This window comes from Rutidosis leptorrhynchoides, chromosome 1 (assembly GCF_046630445.1).
Source record: "Rutidosis leptorrhynchoides isolate AG116_Rl617_1_P2 chromosome 1, CSIRO_AGI_Rlap_v1, whole genome shotgun sequence".
Taxonomy (NCBI): Eukaryota; Viridiplantae; Streptophyta; class Magnoliopsida; order Asterales; family Asteraceae; genus Rutidosis; species Rutidosis leptorrhynchoides.
The window spans coordinates 714690642-714708912 of record NC_092333.1 but is presented as its reverse complement, the minus strand read 5'-3'; the positions used below and the strand labels follow the sequence as shown (position 1 = coordinate 714708912).

At 31.4% G+C, this 18271-nt stretch overlaps 2 protein-coding genes and 1 long non-coding RNA gene across 5 annotated transcripts; 2 read left to right on the top strand and 1 right to left on the bottom strand.

Annotated features, from left to right (window-relative positions):
- The first annotated feature begins 1785 nt into the window (after positions 1 to 1785).
- LOC139854367 (uncharacterized) lies at positions 1786 to 2253 on the top strand. The gene has a single exon (XM_071843676.1). The coding sequence runs from the start codon at positions 1786 to 1788 to the stop codon at positions 2251 to 2253; it is 468 nt and encodes a 155-aa protein (XP_071699777.1).
- Positions 2254 to 2998: 745 nt separating this feature from the next.
- On the bottom strand, positions 2999 to 6228 carry LOC139886234 (uncharacterized). 3 transcript variants are annotated; one of them, XR_011772338.1, is made up of 5 exons: positions 5546 to 5595; positions 5338 to 5418; positions 4626 to 4829; positions 3887 to 4498; positions 2999 to 3583 (listed from the first exon to the last, which is right to left on the bottom strand). It is a non-coding gene; the product is annotated as an uncharacterized lncRNA (long non-coding RNA). The 3 variants fall into 3 exon arrangements; XR_011772339.1 differs by lacking the exons at positions 2999 to 3583; positions 5546 to 5595 and adding an exon at positions 5789 to 6228 and having other exon boundaries at positions 3678 to 4498; XR_011772337.1 differs by lacking the exon at positions 2999 to 3583 and having other exon boundaries at positions 3678 to 4498.
- A 10704-nt stretch (positions 6229 to 16932) lies between these two features.
- On the top strand, positions 16933 to 17400 carry LOC139854359 (uncharacterized). Its single transcript, XM_071843668.1, has one exon. The coding sequence runs from the start codon at positions 16933 to 16935 to the stop codon at positions 17398 to 17400; it is 468 nt and encodes a 155-aa protein (XP_071699769.1).
- The last annotated feature ends 871 nt before the right edge of the window (positions 17401 to 18271 follow it).

Here is an 18271-nt window from a genome sequence, read left to right as displayed (position 1 = left end):
AAATACGTCTCAAGACTTTTTTATAAACAACATTATTGGTGGTATTTGAATCATTTCCATCGTCGTCCAATACGATTGGTTTTAATCCGTTTTTAGTAGTCAAATAACCTAGTTAAGACCCGCGGTTTTGTGGGTTTTGTCGAATTATGATATTTCAAGAAAATCTTCATCTATGATAACAGAAAGAAAAAATATAAAATTGCAAAATTTCAAATGTGCAGAATATAAATATAAAATTATTTTTTAAAGACTTGAATTCAAAAACCATTTATGCCAGTCGATATTACCAGTTAATAATCTGATATCATGGTTATAACGTCATCCTGCATGACCCACATAAATTGTTCAATGTATGTTTGTGTCAAATAAGGTTGTAATATCGATAAACATTTCTTTCCAACGTTAACACACAATTAATTATTATCGATGTATATTCGTGCTATTAGTAATCATCTCTTAATGGGACAATTAGTTTAAGCAGGGGCGGACTTACATGTATAGTTGTGGTGGCCTGGGCCCCCACTCAACTCATGAGTCCAAGTAGTCATTGTTTGTAACATTTTTGGCTAATATACAAGTGACCCCAACCCAAACACATAAGGACCCCAATCTTTTTTATCAGCCCAGTCCAACAGACTTTAACCTTAATTTTTTGTTAAGCCTTTTAAACTTAGTCTTTTAAACAAAAAGATTATGATAGTAGTTACTACCTTATCTCCTTCTTTTAGGTTTAATTTTTTTATTTGAAAAGTAAAAAAGTTAGGTAGCTTTAATAAGTCATTCCTCAAGAAGAATCAAAAGTCTAGAGCTTAAAACTCATTTTGCTAATGTGCTATTGATTAATTGTGTAAGGTTTGATACTTATATAAATATTTAATTATGCAATTTTAATTTTATATTTTCTCCCTTACTTTTATTTGTTGACAGATTGTTTTTGCAAGCCTCTATTAATTTTGCTATTATGTTAATATTTATTGACTACACTATCAATTTTACTATTATGTTAATATTTATTGATTTATAGTTTATAATGTGTTTATTTTTTATATTTATACATTCTACTTAATTGCTATTAATAATTTAATAATTAATAATAATATAGACTTGAAAGGGACACTAGAATAATTTTTTAAAAGAAAAGTATCATCTAATGAGTAAGGACCTTCAAATGCAAATGATTCGAACAAATTTTCAAAACCTAACTCTACTCCATCGATGCCAAAAAAATTGATATAAACGACCTTCTTTCGGATCCCGTAGATAGAACAAAAATATTAGACTATGATCCTAATCAAAGAGAAGAAATCAGAAGACTTTATTTGCAAAGAGGACCATGCCAACCACGTGGTAATTGTTTTCCGATAAAAAAAAAGTAGGACAAAAAAGATAGACGTTTTGTCATAACTTGGTTTAATGAATTTCGTTGGTTAGAGTATAGTGTAAAGGCAAACAAAGCATATTGTTTATGGTGTTACTTATTTAAAGATCAAGTTGGAAAACAATGTGGTAGTGATTGCATTTGTGACCGATGGCTTTGATAGTTGGAACAAAAAAGAAAGATTTATTGTCCATGAGGGTGATGTTAATAGTTTTCACAATAGAGCACATCAAAGATGTGAAGATCTAATGAAGCCAAAGCAATCTATAGCTGTAGCTTTTCATAGGCAATCTGATATTGATAAGTAAGCGTATCGAATTCGATTACAATGCTCAATTGATGCTGTTAGATATGTGATGCATAACGCATTACCATTTAATGAGGTAAGTACTTAATTGCTTACAAATATGGTAGCTTTAAGCCCACATAATTCGTTTTCTATGTTTGATGCTTCTAAGTTATTGAAGTTGAGTGAGATGTATCCTATGGATTTCAATCAAACGGAAAGAGATCATCTTAAACATGAACTTGATGTATATTTTGAGGTTGTGCATCGAGATGTTAAATTTGCTAACTTAAAAGGGATTGCCGACCTTGCTAAATTGTTGGTTGGAACTGAAAAAGATCTTTCATATCCTTATGTTTATCCATTATTAAAGCTTGCATTGGTTTTGCATGTTGCCATCGCAACGATTGAGAGGTGTTTTTCTTCAGTGAAGCTTGTAAAATCGGATATGTGTAGCAGAATGAGTAATGAATTTCTGAATGGTTGTCTTCTTGGGGCGATAGAAAGAGAAGAACTAGCAAATGTTACTAATGAAGCAGTCATTGATCATTTTCAATATAAGAAATATTGTAGGGGAAATTTGTGTTAGGCTTTAACGTAATCTTATTAAGTGTAGTCAATCATACTTTATTAATTTAAATTTATATGCGATATATCTTAATATTATTTTGTGACCCCATCGATTCAAAATCCTGGATCCGCCCCTGAGTTTAAGCCCCTCAAAATTTGCGGGGTTTTCATATGATATTCCCAACATAATTTGTTTTTAAGAATTATTTGTAGATTGGATCCAATGGAAAATATATAAGAAGTCTAAATGAATAATAAATTGATAAGCAATAATATAAAAGAATGTACAGTTAAACAATTAATTACCTTAATATAAGGAAATAAACATTTTGTAGTTGAATATTAAATACCTGAATATTGGATATATAAAGAAATACATGTATACTGTATTAAATAGACAAAATTATTCCATTAGCTTTTAATGTTTGCCAAAAGTTTAATGTATAGATTTAAATTACATTTTTTGACATGGACGACCCTATTTTTTGAAAATGTTGCATCGTTGTTCCCTAAATTTAACAGACGTTAAATCCTATTCGTTATTGGGCATCACGCGAGATGCACACGAGCCCTTTCTAATAAACCCAATATAATCTCTCTCGATCTATTAGAGATGGCTGGGTCAAACTATTCTACAAAGCTTCAATTAGACTACTTCACAAGGAAAAAAAAACGACCATAACATTTATAAAATCACATTCTGGCAAAAATACGTAGCAAATTATACATTTACATAATTTGTTTAATCAAAGATTGAACCCAGATTTGACTAAATCAACGACAACAATATTTTTGTTTGTATTACACTAAATATAATTGAACCCCAGATTTCTGAGCATGATCATAACAAGATCAAGGGTTAACGCGCGACTCTGGGTGGCTGTACAAATTTTACTTGTCATTATATCTCCCTATCTCATGCTTTTCAAACTCTCAAGCTTTTTAAATGAATGTTAAATAATACAAAACGTTTGCAAACAACTATTTAGAGATGATTATTATCATGTACTCCGTAATTCCTAAGCATCTACTACGTAATTGATAACTATTCACGCCATGTTCTACCCACGGTTCTTTTTATTTTGTATTTCAATTTCTTCAACACTGTTAGTGAATGTACAATCTCATATTTTGTTATGAAGTTCTCGATTTTGATCATTTGTCATCGACGCGGAACCATGATTCAGACTTGTAGCATCCGAGTTCATGCACAAATTACGGAGATTAGGCTGCAACACCGTCTGTGGCATAAGACTACTTTAATTAAATAGCAGAACAAAAACGTTTTTATAAGCTTTTCTTGAGATTTAATCTTCTCAACTTGAGAGTTCCAATGAAATCAACCATTCCTGAAACCAAAAACACAAAACTCCTTTAAAGCAGCAGGATCGACATCATCACCAAACAAATGTCATATTTGAAACTTTTAAAGACTCAATTAAGTTGAGTCTTTTAAATTTTCAAACAACCTGCCACATTAGGGACTCACTCTTTATCTTTTGTGAAAAACTATAAGGTCTCCACTCCTCATCAGATGTACTTGATGTTTGTAATTTATCATTTACGACTCCATGCAATTAATTTAAACTTTTCTTAATATGCATATGCATATGCATAAGCATTACATGATATGCAATGTTTGAATATTATACCTTGTTGTTTGTGGTGGACTCTATCAAGTCAGAAGAAGCAGATACAATATCCAACTTAGTGTCCAACTTTGCCTGAAAAGCTTTAACGACTTCAACATCCTATGTTTCTTTTATAGCTTTAGTCACTATCGTATGTGGTTTTACAAATGATACGAAATATAAATGACACTTTAGTAACTCACAACTACTGGTACATAGTGTTATTCGTAGGGTCAACCCATTATAATTTATGGTCCCATCTGCCAATTTTCCACCTTTAGGAATTTGACACATTATGGAACTTCAGTTTAACATAATTATCATGATGTACGTTAAACTCACATATTCAGTTCTTTTATATAATCCAACAAGGTGTCGAGTTTCTATTGACGGGCGTCATAAACAATAGCAATAAGCGAATCAATATCATTTGGTAAAGTATGTCTCAACAAATAAAAAAGTAACTCAGATATTTGGAAAGTTACCTGTTAGGAGATTGATGGTACCTTTATAAGTGAGAGACGGCGTACACGGATATTAAACTCACAAGGTTGATAATGCATATATATAGATCTATTTAATGACTGCTTGAAGTAGTGGTTGGTTGTCGAAATAATGCTTTCAAAGACGAATCTGTAATTTCACATACAACAAAAGACAACTGTCAAGGTTCAGTTGTAAATGGACTATGATCTTGGTAGCCAAAAATTATAATTATTGAGAGCAATGATTAAGTTCGAAAGAGTGTGATAAAACTAACCGAGCAAGCTAAAAAGTTCTTTGGCAGTTGCGGATTCTTTCACAATATTTTGTATCTTGATCAAATTCTCTATCTACCACATTTCTAAAGCGTTGTTCCGCCTTTTCTGAATTGACAAAGAATGCCACAAGAATACAAGATTATAATCACCTTCAATGGAAGAACTTGCTGTAGCAGAAGTTTGTTGACCTGAAATTTGATTATCTGCCAAAGCAATCATAAAATAGTTCATTAACACAATAATACTGCAGTATTAATATTGCAGTCGGAAACTAATCGACAGAATAGAAGATAACTGTTTATGCTTTTATCAAGTAGATCGTCACTGTACTAAAAGATGGATATACAAAATTACCTGTATTATTTCTATCACCATCCTTGACAAAAGTAGGTGAATCTGAAAGTGTATCACCCACATGAGCTACCGAAAAATTAATAAAAATAATATTAAACGACTATACGGTAGCATAGTCAGAGTAAGAGCCTTATGTTCTTCTTTGGTCAGAATGACATGCTCCAACTGATCTACACTGGGATTTGGATTCATGGTTTATAAAATTGTAAAATGATAAGCTTCAAGTATGCAATTCATTATATAAACCATCTATTAACATTAACAACTTCAAACGCATTCCCTGATTATATATACCTTAATTTAACATAATAAGAGTGAACAAAGGAGAAATCTGAAAAATCACAGATGAGCACTTACCAATCATCTTCTTCCCCTTTGTCTTTAACATCAGATATTGTTCATCCCCAAATTCAAAATCATCCAAGTATCTCTATATTTCTAAAATGAAAAAAAAAAAAAAAAAAAAAAAAAAAAAACTCAAACTCAAATAAAATCAAAATTAAAATACAAATTAACATGGAATCAAGAATCAAACATTAACAAAATATTTAGCAATCAAACGTACCACATATCGATTTCAATTTCTTCTTAATCAATAGAATCGTGCAATCCCATCTTCCCCTTTGTCTTTAACATCAGATATTGTTCATCCCCAAATTCAAAATCATCCAAGTATCTCTATATTTCTAAAATGAAAAAAAAAAAAAAAAAAAAAAAAACTCAAACTCAAATAAAATCAAAATTAAAATACAAATTAACATGGAATCAAGAATCAAACATTAACAAAATATTTAGCAATCAAACGTACCACATATCGATTTCAATTTCTTCTTAATCAATAGAATCGTGCAATCCCATGAGTTGAATACATCAAGGATAGCGTATGGATTTCGCTTTCTTCGTAATCAATAGAATCGTGTAATCCCATGAGTTGAATACATCAAGGATAGCGTATGTTGTTAACATCAAGGATTGCAAAACCGATCTTCATATAGTAATCGATCAAAACCTAGACTTCAAAGGTATATTGAGAATTATCATCCTAAATCACTCAATATTTTGGACGAGATATAGTTAAAATTGATATTAATTTAACACGGTTTGAGTTAGGGTTGTTCTAATTTTGAATGCGCTTTGTAAGTGATTACCGAAACCCCTAAATTTTTTCTCTCGCGCGTATATTTCAACCTGTAAGCACAATTTAGTTAACGATTCTAATGAACCTGTCGAATAAATTTTGGGGTTTATGAATTGTGTCGAGCGTGGAATAAATTTTAAGGATGTTGATTGGGAGCGGATGGAAATAATTATCAGAAAAAGGGTAACTTAGGGATAGAATGTTTGTAAAATTGATTTATTAGCTAATATTTTTAGTGAATAATTAAACATCGTTGGATTAAGTGGTATTGTAACGTAATTTTCTAATTTAATGGTAATTAAGGGGGTTTTGAAAATATTTATTAGCTAATCAAGACTCTCTTTTAATGTATATAGAGATATATGATCCAAACCAATAAATAATTTTTATCAATTATAATTTATAAAAATTAGTTAATTTTTCATACGGAGACATTCATCACGAATTAGCATGTCGATAATAATTAAATAGTTATGATTAGCTAACTATTCACATAGCTTAATATAAAATACAAGATCATTGAGAACAATCTTATCTTTTATGTTAATAACTGAACACGTTCTTTTGTGTTAATAGTTGAACGTGCTTACGGTTCTTAAAAGTAAAAGAAATTGTAGTAATTATATCATCAATTTCTTTGAATTAGCAAGGAAACCCCCATATGAACGAGCATATTGGCTCCCCCATAGAGGATAAACATCGGATAATCAAGCCTCCGAGCTCGAGACATGGTACCAGATGAATTGCGCATGACGTGCACTCTCTGGTCACATTCTATGTCTAATGATTTGGCATAGACAAAAATCGAACACGGGTAGTGTATTTTTTCAATATAAAGAATCAAACAAGTTTTAAGAGTAACATAAATACTATTGATCATAAAATAGTAACACTCCATTAATAGCAAAAACAATTATTGAAAAATTACATTAAAAATTCTTTATAATTAAGAGTATCTTATCTTATTTAATTGACGTAATACAAACACAATTATTTCATAAAATAAAATATTTGAAAGAAGAAAATTAAAAGGAATACCTACAATCGAAATTGACTAATTGTATATTTGAAGAGAACTTTAATTGTTCCGTAAAGTAATGGTAAAACGTAAAGGAAATTAAAATTCAATGTATAATGGCTCGGTAAATTATATATAATTAACGTATAATATGTTTGTTTACTCAATATACTAGTGTTTGTTTAGTTGAGATATATTTTGTGCAAAACTCAAACGTATAACAGGACTCTTTGTGTGGTCGAACTTAATAGTATATTAGATATATAAGAGACATTGAGGGAGAGGCTTAGCACCACCACGTCTCCCATTGTCTCCGCCTATGTGGTTTTGGTGATACATGCATTTGCACAAATGTATCCGTATATACAAGTGTATGTTTATGAAGATATGGTTGAGTGATTCAAAACTCCAAGTGGCTACTATATTTTTTTAAAGGCAAATATTTTTATTAAAAAACTAGCAAGAAGCTAGAATTACAACGACTCTAAAAAACATCTAATGCTACGAATATCATACAAATCGAAAGAAGAGTCACGAATGAAAAAATAAAACTAGAATCGTTGACTAAAACTGCGAGACTAATCATCACTAGACAAAAAGTTAAAACTGAACCAAAGTCAACTAAAATTTGGAGTCCGAGTCCGAGGTTGTATATTCATCCCCTATTTTCCTTCAACGTCTTCATTAACGATATCATCCCAATTCTTAAGGGTAACCCGTCTTCATTAACAATATCATCCCAATTCTTAAGGGTAACCCGTCCATAACATTTGAGTCCCTCTCGATTTATTTTATGGTACAATTCCTTTCCAATAATTTGAATGCATTTAACAAATTGGTGCTTATCAAAGACAATGTTAGACTAAAGATTATGGTTAGTGTCAGCCGTACTAGTGAGGCTTCACTCGTACGTCTGACTAAGTCTAACATAGTCAAACATCTAAATCTCGTTCCTGCAGTTCCTGTAACCACATACAAACACGGATAGGATAATAACGAGCAATCATGGTGGCCTGTAAACTGTTGTACCTGCAATGGACGTGGGTAGATGTCTAGGGACTTGCATAAAATGCATCAACAGATGGTGTGAGTTGTAAGGAAATGAAGGAGGTGAATTTATAAGAAAATCTCCGACAGAACAATTAAAATGGATGATCGCATTTAAAGCGGATCCTAATTCCCTTGATTACCGGAGAGTCAAATCTTATTAAGAAGATTTTCTTCAAATCCCTTAAAATCTGGGAATCAATCATATCTACGTCAAATGATAAGATGAATCTACACTTACTCATTTCACTCTTCTATGTTAGCTTCATTCGTACTCTTCATATAAATGGATTGTTTATCCAAATTATTCGCTGATGATAAAACTCTAATTTTCAACCCGTATGCATCATGAAAACATACTTATTATCATTCACGACCTTTCCACTCAAATTTCGGGACGAAATTTCTTTAACGGGTAGGTACTGTGACAACCCAGAAATTTCCAACCAAATTTAAACTTTAATCTTTATATGATTCCGACACGATAAGCAATATTTGTTAAGTTAAATTTCAAGAATTTTAAACTATGTTCATACATTCATTCAACCTCGACCAAGTTCCAACGATTCACGAACCATTAAACGAATATGATTATATATGTATATGTGTATATATATTATAACTTGAAACGTAAACAAAATATTAGATTAAATACTTTATATGATTGTATCTGTTTCAAAATGTTTATCAATGGAATTAGAAGATAAGATCAAATGATTGAATTATCAGATATATTAAATTATGATTACAAGTCTCTGTTGAAAGGCCCACGTTGATTTGAGAAATCTTTTCATTTTAACAATATTCGGAAAATGGTAAAGTGATTTATAAATATGAACAAATTATCAATCATTGAGAACTAGACAAAGGATAGTGGAAGATTGAATCTCATAAAGACTCGATTGATCTATTTAGTTTCAAACGTACAAAAACGTTTTCAGTTTAAAAAGAACTTTATTATTAAAACGTATATAACTTTTATAAATATCTAGAACCACTTTTGACAACTCATTGCTTAACTAGTATGATAAAGATAACGATATTTATATTTTATTTTATTAAATATATATAACGATTTAAATTAATATTATATATATTTATACGCGTATTATACGTACATAGTTTTATACTTTTACTATACTTAAACTTTACCTTTACTTTATTTTTACTTTACTTTAACTTTAATAATTCATACTTTAATAATTCACTTTAATAATTCATACTTTAATAATTCACTTTAATAATTCATACTTTAATAATTCACTTTAATAATTCAAAAATTTATTATAAATAGAATTCAATAGGTTTCATTATTTCATAGAAACTTGAAAATAGTTTTCTCTAAACTCTCTCAATCGATTTACATATATATATTTACGCCGTATTATCTCAAGATATTATTAGTATACATAAAATATTACGACGGAGTGCTGTCCGAGTGATTTCGAAGTTATTTTTTCGAGTGGGATAGGATTAAGGAAATTATGAGTTATAGCTATGGAGGTGATTGAGTATGGTTCATGGGTATGCTCGTGAGGTCAATATAGTGTTTATCATCTCCGTTGCGTTTACGTACCTTTCCTGCAATATTGAATCTCAATATTGATATGTGAGTACTCATAATTTAATTTTTACATACTAATAGTGTATCCCTGACTAGTGCTCGAGTATATAGGATTATGCATGCTTGTACTTTTGATATTGCCATTAGATAGGTTATGTTGATTCCTGAATTAGTTACATATACGATTGAGATAAGGTATAAGATATATGCATGTCGTTGGAAAGCTAGCGAAAAATAGTTGAATTTTGGTTTAAGAATCACTTGAATCCAAGTAACGGTTAGAAAGTTATGAAATAAACAAATTGCATAATTAATTTCGTAATTAAAATTGCTGATGATAATTAGTGAACTAATTTTTTGGGTTATAAAAAGTGGTTATTTGGATTCTACTCGTCGAGTAGATGAATTTTCATATAAAGCACGTCTCGTTTCGTTGAACGGTTGTCAAGTTATGGACAAAAGAAGTTTTGCAAATTTTGATGAAATGTCGAAACGGGAACTGAAATTCTCGCTGATCTGCGTTGTTTCATATATAAAAAAAAAATACCACTGAATTCTTTGCTGTAAGGTCTAACAAAAGACTCTGGCCGTTTGTCAATTCGAGTCTCGACGATTTTTCTAAAAATCATCAAAGTTGACGGTTTGGTCACATTTTAAAATTCTAAAAAGAGCTGAAACTTTTTTATTTAAAAATGTCAGTTTTGTATCAGTTGTCATGGTCGGCCTGATATGTGTTTACTCTTGCCAAAAATCATGTTATATCTTTGTGGTAACGAGAATTTTCAGGCTTTGACCGTTTGTCAATACGAGTTTTGAGGAATTTTCTAAAAATCTCCAAAGTAGGCTACTCGGTCACTTTTGTAAATTTATTAAAGCTGAAAAATTAACTTTGAAACGCCGAAAACGCGTTGGCAACTATGAGTTGTCTAGGTTTAGTTTACTTCTGTAATATTTATGCTTAATCTTTTTGGTAATGTGTAACTTTTATCTTTGGCCGTTTATCAATCGGAGTTCCGATAATTTTTCTAAAAATAGCTGAAGTGGCCCGTTTAGTCATGTTTGACCGAAAATCATTTTTGTATAAGTTATTATATATTTGCATGCGACCTCATTTTTACTTTGACCTTTGACTTTTGACTTTAACCTTTGACTTTTGACTTTGAACTTTGACTTTTCCTGTTAACTTTTCAGTTAACTTTTTGTGTTGATTTTCTCTAAAAAAAAAAAAAAAAAAAAAAAAAAACCTAAAATACTATTTTATGATTATGAAACCATTTGTGTTACGTTGTTTCACACGTCACCTTTTACTAGAATCTTAATTGAGCATGAGTAATATAACATGTTACTATACTGTAGAGTCAGACTCGAGCTATAGGATAGGATTACACTATGACCTGACCTAAATTGCTATACAAATATTGACCAACATATAAATATATATAATTAATATAGGTTCATGAATCCGAGGCCAACCTTGCACTTGTTCAATGACGTTATATGTATTTTTACTACGAAATACAGTATGGTGAGTTTCATTTGCCTTTTTACCCTTTATATTTTTGGGCTGAGAATACATGCGCAATTTTTATAAATGTTTTACGAAATAGACACAAGTAATCGAAACTACATTATATGGTTGAATTATCGAAATCGAATATGCCCCTTTTTATTAAGTCTGGTAATCTAAGAATTAGGGAACAGACACCCTAATTGACGCGAATCCTAAAGATAGATCTATTGGGCCTAACAAACCCCATCCAAAGTACCGAATGCTTTAGTACTTCGAAATTTATATCATGTCCGAAGGAGGATCCCGGAATGATAGGGGATATTCTTATATGCATATTGTTAATGTCGGTTACCAGGTGTTCACCATATGAATGATTATTTTTGTCTCTATGCATGGGACGTATATTTATGAGAACTGGAAATGAAATTCTTGTGGTCTATTAAAATGACGGAAATAAATGATTATGATAAACTAATGAACTCACCAACCTTTTGGTTGACACTTTAAAGCATGTTTATTCTCAGGTGTTAAAGAAATCTTCCGCTGTGCATTTGCTCATTTTAAAGATATTACTTGGAGTCTTTCATAGCATATTTCGAAGAACGTTGCATTCGAGTCATTGAGTTCATCAAATATTATTATTAAATCAATTTATAGTTGGATAGTGGATATTATGAAATGGTATGCATGCCTGTCAATTTTCGATGTAAAGAAAGACTGTCTTTTAAAAACGAATGCAATGTTTGTAAAATGTATCATATAAAGGTCAAATACCTCGCAATGTAATCAACTATTGTGAATCGTTTATAATGTATATGAACGGGTCCTTTCAGTTAGCCCTATTTAGTATAGCCCGACCCGTTTGTGAATTTAGAGTTTCTAGGTGTTTGCTTGTAAGCTTTATAAATAACCGATGAGTAATATGTCATACCTACGGGGGATTCATTTTTTTAGCATGTAAACCTCGGTTCACACCTCTAAATAGAAAATGAAAAGAAAACATCGCTATCTATCTTCATCCTTTCCACCATCCACTGACACAACATTGCTCAATCACTTTACAAACTTTATTTCCTATGTAATCTAGGACCCACCATTACCCTTTATATACTAAAACATACACCATTTCATGTGGTTTGATTACTGGAAGCGACATCCACCCTCACCCACTCTTCCTTTTTCATGACATCCATCCTCACCCATTCTTATTTCTTAACCTGGATTAATCACAACATCCTCTTCTACTAAATTGATCACCTCCATTTCCACATATGGTAAGCAGCGCCAATAACACCGCACCCATAAACCCGATTGTTCGACATGTCACTTACCCTTTTCACTCCACAAGTCATATTCCAGTACGAAAGAACGTCACGAACGTTCCACTGGCTGAATCGACTATGTTTTCCATAAATTGCGGGAATGAATCAGGTTTCAATCAATCTTCATCTTCATCGTTTGCTTTTGCTGGCCGGAATCAAATGCCGGACGAACCCTACACCGTAACGAAACCACAAGTCGTCATTTGCATTTGTTGGCCGGAATCAAATGTCGGACAACCCTATACCGTAACGGAACCACATGCTGCTACAAAACCCTCTGTCGCCTGTGTTATTGATAAGTATTTGAGATTTTAGTTTGTATCATTATTTCAAGTTATAAATTCATTTTTTAGTTACAAATTTGATTTGTATATGAGATTGATATGACCAAAACAGACGGTTTATTTTAATACGGTGTCGTTAAGCCGCATGTCGTCTGTTCAAAGTAACGAAAGGGGGTAGTGTAGTTTTAATATATATATATATATATATATATATATATATATATATATATATATATATATATATATATATATATATATATATATATATATATATATATATATATATATATATAAAAGGTTTATAGCTATATTTCACCTACTTATCTTTTCTTATTACGAGTAACTGATAAGTATAACCAGAGTTCTTAATTTTTACGTTTGCCGATAACGTGGGATCAAAGTGCGTACAAATTTCAACCCAATAGCAAGTAGGGTGAAATGATCTTTAGGTCTTATAGTATTTATAGATAAAATAATAGACGGATAAAGTAAAATAGGTGGATGCAATACATCGGCTTTATTTTTGAGTCAACGGCAAGCGTCGATTTATTGGCGTCTTAACTGTCGTTTAGAGCCTAAATTGAATTCTAGGTAGGATTTAAAACCCATGGAAATTTGATTCTACCATTTTCATGGTGTCTCAATTTTTTTATTTTATTTTATTTTATTTTACTATTTTAAAAAAAATTCCTACTTATTGACCGGAAGTCCACTCGGAAGCAATCTCTTTATCCGTCGAATAGAGATAGGGATGAATTTCTCTACTTTGAGAGTGTTTCACTATGGATGGAAAAATGACTTGTTTTTATTCTCGAATAGGGGAAGGATTGTCTACTTCTTACCACACCATACACCACTTATGTGGTATTGGGTTTTGTTGCTGTTGTTGTAGGTGGATGCAATACCTAGATTTAAAGGTGAATCGTTGATAGATTCTTACTTCCTATAATGAACACTAAACCTTAATCAATCGGGGATGGACCTAATTGACTTGTCATTAAGAGCTTAGGCTTTGAAGATTCTAGACAAAACTAATATACCTACTCCCAATGTTAAACTTAATTGATTGAAACAACCTCTTAGATGAAATCCTAGGCTCATGAATGAAGTGGTATATCTAAGAAAGGTTTCGGATTTTCTTAACCCTAGTTAGTTTAACTGTTATCAAGATCTCCGCTTAATACCTAGTTAAGCCTAAACATCAACAGATGTGCAATCTTAGATATTCTGAGGTACTTCTAATTAGATTAGAGGTCTCTCCTTTGCGATCAATTACTAAACCCCGGATCATCTTACAACATCACTAGGATCTTGCTTCTGACGTGAACCATGCTTTTGAGTAAGTCAATGTTCACTGAACTCTAGAGTACTCACTCTAATCACAATCTTAAATTGAGCAACTTTACTCTGATAGACGGGTGACTATCTATATGTAGGTACTAGACCCTATTGCGACATTAAACACAGATAACTAATTATCCTGTACTTTAGGATTGATCATGTCCTAACACTAGGTTATAGCCACGTATGTGATTGGAAATGGTGGTACGTGAATTAGACTTTTAAATCCGACAAGGTTCAGCATTCCCGTCCATGCTGTTGCTATCTCTGTATTTTTCATCGCAACCACCTACCATATCTTTAATTTTCGTCACCGCCATATGTCATCTCTGTAATTTTCGTCGACGCTATCCGCTATCTCTACAATTTCCGTTGCCGTCACCGCCATCTATGTAGCTCTAACGTTGTTTACTTTGTGAAAGAGATGTGGGTTTCTTTACGACTTCTACTTTTGCAGGTAAGACCATAAATAATGGTGATGCCTACGTGGAGTGGAAAAGAGGTGCTTTTTGGGTTATGACGCCGACATGATAGTGATGGGGAAATGAGGGAGTTGTAATGGAGGCGTTTGTTGGGAAGTTGTATAAAGTTTGTGGGTGATGTGTTAAAATTTAATTAATATTTGGTATGTAAAAGTATGAGAGATAAATAACCCTCAACCAATCGTCACTTGCCACCTCACCTTCTTTCCCCCTCCCTCTTGCGTTTCACATTGACCAACATCCTAACCAAACAAGCCCACAAACGCTGCGTTACAGGCGTTTATAAGGCTTTTGTCATGACATGTAGGCATGATCATGGAGACAAACGATGTGTTATCCATGATTTAAGTTTAGTAAAAATAGCTTACAAGATTATTTAGGGGTATTCCTGGGTTTGAGTTCTGAAGTGAAAATCGAGATTGAATGAAATTTCTTTCATTCTTAGTTTTATGAGTAACTAAATTCTGAAGTAGGTATTGGACGAATTGTCTGATTAATTATTTGTTCAGTATTCGTTAACCAAATAAACATCAATTAGTGATCTGCCGAAAAGTTTGATTATTTGTTGCAATTGGGTGTGCTTGATTTTTGATTTTGTTTTTAATTTAGTTGTTTAATTGTTTAACTAGTTAATTGTGTTGTTGAAGTGTTTTTTACATCTATGAAATCAAAAAGTATAAATGGTAAGGAGATGGGGATGAAGATGAAGATCAAAGTGAAAAGAGGATAGAGATAAAAATGACCATTTTACCCTCACATGCTTGGCACATGTCATAACTCAGAAAAATAACGTCCGTGAAAATTTTAGACTATCCGTGAAGAAATTGCTTACTTCTGGACTATATAAGTTAAAAAAGAAAGTTGGACTATTCGTGTCGTTTTTAGCAAACCATGAGGACTATCCGTGTAAATTTGTATTTAACTTTAAATGAAACAGATCAGGGGCGGACTTACATGTATAGTTGTGGTGGCCTGGGCCCCCACTCAACTCATGAGTCCAAGTAGTCATTGTTTGTAACATTTTTGGCTAATATACAAGGGACCCCAACCCAAACACATAAGGACCCCAATCTTTTTTATCAGCCCAGTCCAACAGACTTTAACCTTAATTTTTTGTTAAGCCTTTTAAACTTAGTCTTTTAAACAAAAAGATTATGATAGTAGTTACTACCTTATCTCCTTCTTTTAGGTTTAATTTTTTTATTTGAAAAGTAAAAAAGTTAGGTAGCTTTAATAAGTCATTCCTCAAGAAGAATCAAAAGTCTAGAGCTTAAAACTCATTTTGCTAATGTGCTATTGATTAATTGTGTAAGGTTTGATACTTATATAAATATTTAATTATGCAATTTTAATTTTATATTTTCTCCCTTACTTTTATTTGTTGACAGATTGTTTTTGCAAGCCTCTATTAATTTTGCTATTATGTTAATATTTATTGACTACACTATCAATTTTACTATTATGTTAATATTTATTGATTTATAGTTTATAATGTGTTTATTTTTTATATTTATACATTCTACTTAATTGCTATTAATAATTTAATAATTAATAATAATATAGACTTGAAAGGGACACTAGAATAATTTTTTAAAAGAAAAGTATCATCTAATGAGTAAGGACCTTCAAATGCAAATGATTCGAACAAATTTTCAAAACCTAACTCTACTCCATCGATGCCAAAAAAATTGATATAAACGACCTTCTTTCGGATCCCGTAGATAGAACAAAAATATTAGACTATGATCCTAATCAAAGAGAAGAAATCAGAAGACTTTATTTGCAAAGAGGACCATGCCAACCACGTGGTAATTGTTTTCCGATAAAAAAAAAGTAGGACAAAAAAGATAGACGTTTTGTCATAACTTGGTTTAATGAATTTCGTTGGTTAGAGTATAGTGTAAAGGCAAACAAAGCATATTGTTTATGGTGTTACTTATTTAAAGATCAAGTTGGAAAACAATGTGGTAGTGATTGCATTTGTGACCGATGGCTTTGATAGTTGGAACAAAAAAGAAAGATTTATTGTCCATGAGGGTGATGTTAATAGTTTTCACAATAGAGCACATCAAAGATGTGAAGATCTAATGAAGCCAAAGCAATCTATAGCTGTAGCTTTTCATAGGCAATCTGATATTGATAAGTAAGCGTATCGAATTCGATTACAATGCTCAATTGATGCTGTTAGATATGTGATGCATAACGCATTACCATTTAATGAGGTAAGTACTTAATTGCTTACAAATATGGTAGCTTTAAGCCCACATAATTCGTTTTCTATGTTTGATGCTTCTAAGTTATTGAAGTTGAGTGAGATGTATCCTATGGATTTCAATCAAACGGAAAGAGATCATCTTAAACATGAACTTGATGTATATTTTGAGGTTGTGCATCGAGATGTTAAATTTGCTAACTTAAAAGGGATTGCCGACCTTGCTAAATTGTTGGTTGGAACTGAAAAAGATCTTTCATATCCTTATGTTTATCCATTATTAAAGCTTGCATTGGTTTTGCATGTTGCCATCGCAACGATTGAGAGGTGTTTTTCTTCAGTGAAGCTTGTAAAATCGGATATGTGTAGCAGAATGAGTAATGAATTTCTGAATGGTTGTCTTCTTGGGGCGATAGAAAGAGAAGAACTAGCAAATGTTACTAATGAAGCAGTCATTGATCATTTTCAATATAAGAAATATTGTAGGGGAAATTTGTGTTAGGCTTTAACGTAATCTTATTAAGTGTAGTCAATCATACTTTATTAATTTAAATTTATATGCGATATATCTTAATATTATTTTGTGACCCCATCGATTCAAAATCCTGGATCCGCCCCTGAAACAGATTTGAGTTTTTAATAAGTCAACTACACTTAAATTTGATATATTACATTTTTGTAAGTTTTGACACCATTTCGCATTTTGTAGCATGTAACGAGTTTACTAATAACATATACTCCGCATACATCTTTTATATTCACGTTCAATCAACTTCTTTAGGCCAATTTTTATTGCTTATTTTGGTAAATAGCAAAATCAACCAAAAGATGCATAAAAAGATATCAAACGTGTTAAAGATGAGGGGGATTTTATGTAATAATTTTAAAGAATTATTGTGGGTGCTAGAAGAAGAATCGCATGTTTCACGTGTGGAATAAGCATCACATCATCATCCAAGTGGACTCCCACTCAAAGATCAAAGAACCTTTAATATCCACGTAAATCATTTTTTGTCTTTTTTATATTTTTTAGAAAGAAAAAAAGCTAACTTATGATACGTTAATTTAACTTAAAATTCTTCGAGCACTTAATTTCTAAGATACAGAGTATATGTTTTCTTTCATTCGTTTCGGGTGGTTTAATTCACATAAACATAGGATATTTATCTATTATGTATATATAATAATTATTATATTAATTATTTTTGTTATTATATTATATTTATTATTATTATTATTATTATTTTTATCATTAGTTTAATTTAATACTTGCAAATTCGTGAGATTTTAAAAATAATATTTTTTATATTGATGAATTAAATTGAATAATATAGAAAAGACATTTTACACGTGGTTTAAAATAATATTGTATT

Bases quoted from the DNA above. Each gene is read 5' to 3' on its own strand.
- LOC139854359 (XM_071843668.1), top strand. From the start codon at position 16,933: ATGGTAGCTTTAAGCCCACATAATTCGTTTTCTATGTTTGATGCTTCT.
- LOC139854367 (XM_071843676.1), top strand. From the start codon at position 1,786: ATGGTAGCTTTAAGCCCACATAATTCGTTTTCTATGTTTGATGCTTCT.